This window comes from Trachurus japonicus, chromosome 20 (genome assembly GCF_045865225.1).
Source record: "Trachurus japonicus isolate A0001 chromosome 20, Traja_1.0".
Lineage (NCBI taxonomy): Eukaryota > Metazoa > Chordata > Actinopteri > Carangiformes > Carangidae > Trachurus > Trachurus japonicus.
Window position 1 is genome coordinate 4,889,278 of NC_140926.1, and position 8,193 is coordinate 4,897,470.

At 44.4% G+C, this 8,193-nt stretch overlaps 1 protein-coding gene across 3 annotated transcripts in view; it reads left to right on the forward strand.

Moving 5' to 3' along the window:
* The window catches only part of arhgap12b (Rho GTPase activating protein 12b), a 75,718-nt gene extending 67,777 nt beyond the window's left edge, over positions 1-7,941 (forward strand). For all 3 annotated transcript variants that reach the window (XM_085762948.1, XM_085762947.1, XM_085762949.1), the window contains 7 exons: positions 550-652; positions 761-880; positions 1,432-1,530; positions 2,187-2,264; positions 2,408-2,542; positions 2,674-2,779; positions 7,549-7,941. In XM_085762948.1, the coding sequence (XP_085619074.1) occupies positions 550-652; positions 761-880; positions 1,432-1,530; positions 2,187-2,264; positions 2,408-2,542; positions 2,674-2,779; positions 7,549-7,723 (816 nt within the window). In that variant the 3' untranslated portion in view covers positions 7,724-7,941. The remainder of the gene's footprint in view (positions 1-549; positions 653-760; positions 881-1,431; positions 1,531-2,186; positions 2,265-2,407; positions 2,543-2,673; positions 2,780-7,548) is intronic.
* The last annotated feature ends 252 nt before the right edge of the window (positions 7,942-8,193 follow it).

An 8,193-nucleotide genomic window follows, 5' to 3' on the forward strand; every position in this document is an offset into this window, starting at 1 on the left:
TGATCTCAGTTTTTATAATCTTCATTAAATATGATTTTGTTCAGATGATTAAGCAGAGTGAGATGAGCTTGTGTTGAAAATTCAATAGACACTGGAATCAAACAGCTGCCAAACATGTAGAGAAGCTGATTTATTAAGAACAATTTGGAGTGGTCGCTTAATTTTTTCCAGATCTGCATATGATATAATAATGATAATAATAGTTTCAACCGTTTTAAGAATTCTTTTATCCCAACTTCCATCAAATTTCATAACGAGTCTGTGCAATAATTCTTATAGTGCTCTTACCATGATGAATTTATGAGGTGTATGTATGTGCTATGTTATGGGATATGTGCAATGCTGTTGGATTGATATCGCTGAGGTGTATTGTTCTTTGTTTTTTTTTGTTTTTGTCATTGTGGCCATCAAGGTACTGTATTTATGGCGCAGCTACAGTGTCCAAGACAAATTTCCCTGAACGGGACAATAAAGTTTATCGTATCGTATCGTATATAATGTATAGAAGTCTCTTTGCTTACCTGTGTCTCTGCGTGTCCCCTGGTCCAGGCCTGGGAGTCGGACGAGGCCATTGAGGAGGACATGCCCGAGTCTCCGGGGGCTGAGAAGCAGGACAAGGAGAAGGACCACCGGGACTCCAAGAAGAACAGAGGTGAGAGTCTCTGTCTCTGTCGCCCCCGGCAACGTAAACCTGCTCATCATTGTTGTTTTTAAGATGTGATTGTGAACTCATGTCCGTGTCCTTGTGTCTGTCCTCCAGTGATGAAGACGTCTGTGAGCATGGACTCGTCGGACCAGAAGAAAACCAGGTTGAAGCTGAAGAAGTTCCTCACACGTCGACCCACGTACCAGGCCGTCAGGGACAAGGGATACATCAAAGGTGCTGCTCACACACACACATATAAACACATTAACACACACATAACAGGGTTCTTACGGATCCTTAAAAAGTCTTAAAAGGCATTGAATTCATTAATCTAAAAACAAGGCCTTAATTGGCAATAAAATGTCTTAAATCAATTTTTCAAAGGTCTTAAAAATGTTAACACTTGGTAAGTGGGATTTTATGATTATAATTAGTCTCAAATCTCAAAATAATTGGTAACAGTCTGACATAGAGAAGTTAGTGGCGGCCGTCACTGCTAAATTTCTTACCGCCACCAGCTCCCAAATCAGTTTACCTTGGACCACATAGGAAAGTGGGTAAAATTGTCCCTAACCCTATATAGACCCAAACCCAAATAGATGTGGTGACGTTTTTTTTGCATTTGTGTTTATTGTGAAGTCGGTCTTAAATTTCATTTCAAGTGGCATTAAAAACATCTTAAAAAGTCTTAAATTTAAGTTGGCTTAAGCTGTAGGAACCCTGCATAAACACACACTCTCTCTGATGCCACTATTTACACCGTGTGTGTGTCTTCGTCCTATCAGACCAGGTGTTCGGCTGCAGTCTGACCAGTCTGTGTCAGCGCGAGAACACCACGGTGCCCAACTTCGTCAAGATGTGCATCGACCACGTGGAGAACACAGGTACGGACCGGACCGTCTGTCGCCTCGGTTACCATGACAACGACCACCAGGGGCGTGCACATACTGTAGACAGAAAAAAATGTCAACATTCGATTTGAATTTTTTAAAACCAGTCTTAAAATCAATTTTTACTCCCTGGCTCTCAACTCCACATGAGACTTGTTTTAGTGTTTTTATGGCCCTGCTTTTATTTATTGTTTTATTGTTTCTAATTGTTTTTAAAAACAATGAAACAACTGATTTACTGTCTGTTTTATTTATTTTAGTGCTTTAATTGTTTTATGTCTCTGTACAGCACTTTGTTTTCAACTACGGTTGAAGTTGAGTTGAGAGTCCAGCTGTTTTCACTTCTGTCTTACAGATCAATACTTTTCTGATTAGAGTTATTTAATATGAGCAACATTTAAATGATAATAATACATTTTATTTGCTTATTTATATAGATCGCTTTCCAAAAACTTTGATGAATCAGTGGTTTTATTAAGTTTTCTAATCTCTTCTTATTGTTTATTTCATATTTTACTGCTGTTAAAACTTAATGTATCACATTGATGTGAGACTTATAACCCTTCTATAAAGTCTTCTCCTTCTTCTTTTTCTCCTCCTTCTTCCTCCTCTTCTTCTTCACTGATGCTCCTTGTGTTTTCACTCTGCAGGTCTCAACATCGATGGTTTATATAGAGTGAGCGGGAACCTGGCCGTGATACAGAAGCTCCGATTTGCTGTGAACCACGGTAGGACTTCGTTTCCCATCAGCCCCTGCAGCAGCAGCAGCAGCAGCAACAGCATCCCATAAACTATACAGCCTCTATTCAGGACACTAAAACGTTTTATCTTGTCTTTTCTTTGTGTCTGCCCCCTCCCGTCCCTCGGTCAGATGAGAAGGTGGAGCTGGACGACCCTAAGTGGGAGGACATCCACGTCACCACCGGAGCTCTCAAGATGTTCTTCAGGGAACTTCCCGAGCCGCTCTTCACCTACGGCTCCTTCAACGACTTCGTCAACGCCATCAGTGAGTAACCGACTCCTCCACCTCTGTTCACATAACAGATAACATATTTATTTTAATTTTAAATCCCTACCGTGGCCACGAGGTGGAGCTGTGTCCTCACGTCTGTGTCTGTGTCTGTGTCTGTGCTTCAGAATCGTCCGACTACAAACAGAGATTGAATTCAATCAGAGACCTGATCAAGAAGTTGCCAAAACCGAACCACGACACAATGCAGAACCTGTTCAAGCACCTGCGCAGGTAACACACACACACACAAACACACAAACACACACACATTTGTCAGATTATTCAGTTTGATTATGTATTTTTTTTTTTACCATATCCTGTGTTAAGAGTTGAATTTATTTACCGAATCATTACACTGCAAAAACTCAAAATCTTTCCAAGAATATTTGTCTTATTTCTTGTCAAAATGTCTCATTTCTAGTCAAAACAATCCCTTTCCACTTAAAATAAGACTCACCACCTAAAAATGTACTTGGTTTTAGATCATTTTCACTTGTTTCAAACACATTTTCACTTGAAATAAACAGAAAAATCTGCCAGTGAAAGCAAGTTTTTTGTGCTTGTAATAAGGAAGAAAAACTTGCTCCACTATCAGATTATTTTAAGTGAAAATATGCTTGAAAGAAGGAAAAAGTGTCTAAAAACAAGCTGCTTTTTAATGTGATGAGTCTTATTTTAAGTATAATGAGATTTGTTTTGACTAGAAATGACATTTTGACTAAAAATAAGATAAATATTCTTGGTAGCATATTTGATTTTTTGCAGTGTAGAGTTTGGTTCAGATGTAATTTGAAAATGGCCCAAAGGGGAACTGAACTCATTCATGTCAAACTTACAAATATCGATTTTGATATATAAAATCTACAAATTGTGCAAAAGCCTTAACACGATCTTAAAATCTGATGTTTAACTGTCAGAAAAATCAATTTTATCACTAAACACAAGAACAAACATCACATTACAACACATTTAATATGTTGATGCATAATTATTTATTTGACCCTGGCACTTTGCACTTTATATGTGTGCAAATACTTAAATATTACTGACACTTTGCACTATGTTGTTGTCTTTTATACTTCTTAAAAAAGTTATTTGCTGCTATAGGAGACTGCCGAACGAAATTTCATTGTATATGTTTAATGCAATGACAACAATAAACTTAACTTAACTAAAAATGGAGTCACTTCATCCAAACATATTCAAACCCTACAGATGGAATTTAGTTAAAGGACAATTCCGGGCGAATTCAACTCAGGGGTGTATTTTCATATCATTTTAGGTCTAAAAGAATGAATCTGAAGATTTTCAGTTTAATCGCTCCTGTTTTGCGGTAGTTGCGTCTGTCCCCGCGTTGCTACGGCAGCAATGAATGGGAGTGGATGTAAGTTCTGCTGTTTAGGCTGTTTCCAGCCCTCAAAGCCGCAATTTTTTTCCACAGACAGCATCAGATGGAGACTCAAACATGCACCGAGAAGTTTATTTACTTCAAGCAAGCCGACATGTTTGTAAAACTAGATCTAATTCAAAGTCTCCCGGAGTCTCGCGCGAGACCCAGTTGCCGTGCGCGGTGTGTTCAGGTGCAGTGGGAAAAGCTACCGTTTGTGTCATAAACACAGGAATATCAACTCTTTACTTGCTTCAAGTAAAAAAAACTTCTCGGCGCATGTTTGATTAGCCATCTGACGCTGTCTGTGGAAAAAAATGTACACTTCAAGCAAGTAAAGAGTTGATATTCCTGTGTTTATGACACAAGCGGTAGCTCCCACTGTGCCTGAATACACCAGCACTGCAACTTCGGGCTCGCGCGAGACTCCGGGAGACTTTGAATTAGATCGACTTTTACAAACATGTCGGCTTGCTTGAAGTAAATAAACTTCTGGGTGCATGTTTGAGTAGCCATCTGACGCTGTCTGTGGAAAAAAATTGCGGCTTTGAGGGCTGGAAACAGCCTAAACAGCGGAACTTACATCCACTCCCATTCATTGCTGCTGTGGCGATGCAGGGACAGACGCAGCTACCGCAAAACAGGAGCAATTAAACTGAAAATCTTCAGATTCATTCTTTTAGACCTAAAATGATATGAAAATACACCCCCGTGTTGAATTCGACCGGAATTGTCCTTTAATATGTATTGTTCTGGTTGGATAAATGGATCAGTAGTGCAAATAAATACACACAAACACATCTGGTTTTGTCTGAACCAAGTTTCTTAAGAGAAAATAAAAGCATTTAAAACATTTTGCATAAAGACACACATGTATAGATGTATTACCCATTATAAACATTGATCACATGTGTCACTGCAGCTGTGTAGAGGAGGTTATAAACATCACAAGTCAAACAGTCTCTCTATTGATCCTCGGCTGCTGAAAACTTTCCCATGATCCTCAGCGACTCCTCACATGAACTCTTTAAACCTGCACCGCCTCGTAAACACACACAGCGCCGAGGAGGAGAATCTTATTTCTTACTTAACGACTCCTGTTTGACTTGAGTTTTTCCTCTTCCTCCTCCTCCTCCTCCTCCTCCTGTCGTTTACCTTCCCCGCGCTGCTGATCCCTGATCAGCCCGCGGCGGCGAAACACCAACTCCAGCCAGGTTTAACGTGTATTCTTAGCCTCGAACGCCGCAGCAGCAGCAGCAGCAGCAGCAGCAGCAGCCGCCAGTGGCAATATCATATGTTCACAATGACATTTGCCTTGGTTTCCAATTTGCATTTATATGGCGCTGTGTTTGCTGTAATTCAGCACCTATGAAGTGGTGTTTCTTGAGGAAATTTATAGCGTGACATTCAGTGTATGGAGGTCTACGTATATCAGCGGGCGGATTTAATCTCCTTCTCTCTCCCTTTTTTTTTTTTTTTTCTTTTTCTTTTTTTTTTTCTTCTCCCCTCTATGAATATGTTATTGTTTTGTTGCATCTGCATGCAAGGATGTAGATTCTATTTAAAAAGGCTATTATGCTGCTGCCTGGAGCGACGGCGCTGCTGCTGTAACAGAGTGTGTGTGTCGTGAGGCTCGAGTGCCGGCCCGGGCTGTGTGTGTGTGTGTGTGTTTATGTGTGTATGTGTGTGTGTGTGTGTGTGTGTTATGTGTGTGTAAAGAGCCTAATGTTGTTTTTCTAGATGAAACCCTGAAGCTACACTCGAACCAAACAAACACACTCACCTAAAGCCAATTATGACACATTCCTGCACTAAATCTCTCCATCTTCCTCTTTTCTCCCTCCGCCCTCCTCCTCTTTCCTACTCTTTCCTCCTCTTCCTCCTCCTCCTCCTCCTCTTCCTCCTCCTCTTTCCTCCTCTTCCTCCTCCTCCTCTTCTTCCTCCTCCTCCTCCTCCTCTTTCCTCCTCTTCCTCCCTCCTCCTCTTGCCTCCTCTTCCTCCCTCCCTCCTCCTCCTCTTTCCTCCTCTTCCTCCCCCTCTCTCCTCCTCCTCCTCTTTCCTCCTCCTCCTCTTCCTCTTCCTCCTCCTCTTCCTCCTCCTCCTCCTCCTCCTCCTCCTCTTTCCTCCTCTTCCTCCTCCTCCTCTTCCTCCTCTTCCTCTCTCCTCCTCCTCTTTCCTTCTCTTCCTCCTCCTCCTCTTCCTCCTCCTCTTTCCTTCTCTTCCTCCTCCTCTTCCTCCTCCCCCTCTTCCTCCTCCTCCTCTTTCCTCCTCTTCCTTCTCCTCTTTCCTCCTCCTCCTCCTCTTCCTCCTCCTCCTCTTTCCTCTTCTTCCTCCCTCCCTCCTCCTCCTCCTCCTCTTTCCTCCTCTTCCTCCTTCTCCTCTTCCTCCTCTTTCCTCTTCCTCCTCTTCCTCCCTCACTTCTCCCCTCCTCCTCCTCCTCCTCTTTCCTCCTCTTCTTCCTCCTCCTCCTCTTCCTCCTCCTCTTTCCTCCTCCTCCTCTCCCTCTTCCTCCTCCTCCTCCTCTTCCTCCTCTTTCCTCCCCTTTCCTCCTCCTCCTCTTTCCTCCTCTTCCTCCTCCTCCTCCTCTTTCCTCCTCCTCCTCTTTCCTCCTCCTCCTCTTTTTCTCCCTCCCTCCTCTTCCTCCTCCTCCCTCTTCCTCCTCTTCCTCTTCCTCCTCTTCCTCTTCCTCCTCCTCTTCCTCCTCCTCCTCCCTCCTCCTCTTTCCTCCTCCTCCTCTTCCCCCCTCCTCCTCCTCCTCTTTCCTCCTCCTCCTCTTCCCTCCTCCCCCTCCTCCCTCCTCCTCCTCCTCCTCTTTCCTCCTCCTCTTCCTCCTCCTCTTCCTCTTTCCTCCTCCTCCTCCTCCTCTTCTTCTTCCTCCTCCTCCTCTTCCTCCTCTTCCTCCCCCTCCTCCTCTTCTTCCTCCTCCTCTTTCCTCCTCTTCCTCCTCCTCCCTCCTCTTCCTCCTCCTCTTCCTCCCTCCCTCTTCCTCCATCTTCCTCCTCTTCCTCCCTCCTCCCTCCTCCTCTTCCTCCTCTCCCTCCTCCTCCTCCTCTTTCCTCCTCTTCCTCCTCCTCCCTCCTCCTCCTCCTCCTCTTTCCCTCTCTCCCTCCTCCTCCTCCTCTTTCTTCCTCCCTCCCTCCTCCTCTTTCCTCCTCTTCCTCCTCTTCCTCCTCTTCCTCCTCCTCTTCCTCCTCTTTCCTCCTCTTCCTCCTCCTCCTCTTTCCTCCTCCTCCTCCTCCTCTTCCTCCTCCTCTTTCCTCCTCTTCCTCCTCCTCTTTCCTCCTCTTCCACCTCCTCCTCCTCTTCTTCCTCCTCCTCTTTCCTCCTCTTCCTCCTCCTCCTCCTCTTTCCTCCTCCTCCTCCTCCCTCCTCCTCCTCCTCCTCTTTTTCTCCCTTCCTCCTCTTCCTCTTCCTCCTCCTTCCTCCTCTTTCCTCCTCTTCCTCCTCCTCCTCCTCCTCCTCCTCTTTCCTCCTCCTCCTCCCTTCCTCCTCCTCCTCTTTCCTCCTCTTCCTCCTCCTCTCTCCTCTTTCCTCCTCCTTCCTCCTCTTCCTCCTCCCCTCCTCCTCCTCCTCCTCTCCCTCCTCTCTCCTCCTCCTCCTCCTCCTCTTCCAGGGTGATCGACCACGGCGAGGCCAACCGTATGACCACCCAGAGCGTGGCCATCGTGTTCGGCCCGACGCTGCTGCGGCCCGAGACCGAGACGGGCAACATCGCGGTCCACATGGTGTACCAGAACCAGATAGTGGAGCTCATACTGCTCGAGTACGAGAGCATCTTCGGCAGGTAGAGGAGGACTAAGAAGAAGAAGAAAAGGAAGAGGAGAAAGAAGAAGAGGAAGAGGAGGAGTTTCTTTTCTTTTTTTTTTGTCTTTGGCTGAACTGAACAACAAAGCTGTGGACCAAGCAGTCTGATGATGATGATGATCTCATTCACCTTCATACGGGACGGGACAGTTTCATTAACCCAGGTGTTGCACTTACACACAGTTTTGCAGAAGAGGAAGTTAAAAAAAAAAAAAAAAGAAAGAAAGAAATGAAATTAAAAAAAAAGAGAGAGAGTGAGAGATGCAGATGAGGTTTCACACCCACTCCCTTCAAGCAGCAGTTGTTTGTTTTTTCTTTTGGATGATGATGATGATGATGATGATGATGATGGATGGACAAGTTGTTTCATAGTGTTGCCGTGGTGACAATGACGACGTGTGATGTGGTGGATTTTCAGTATTCAGGTGTTTTTTTTTTTCCTTTCTTTTTCGCG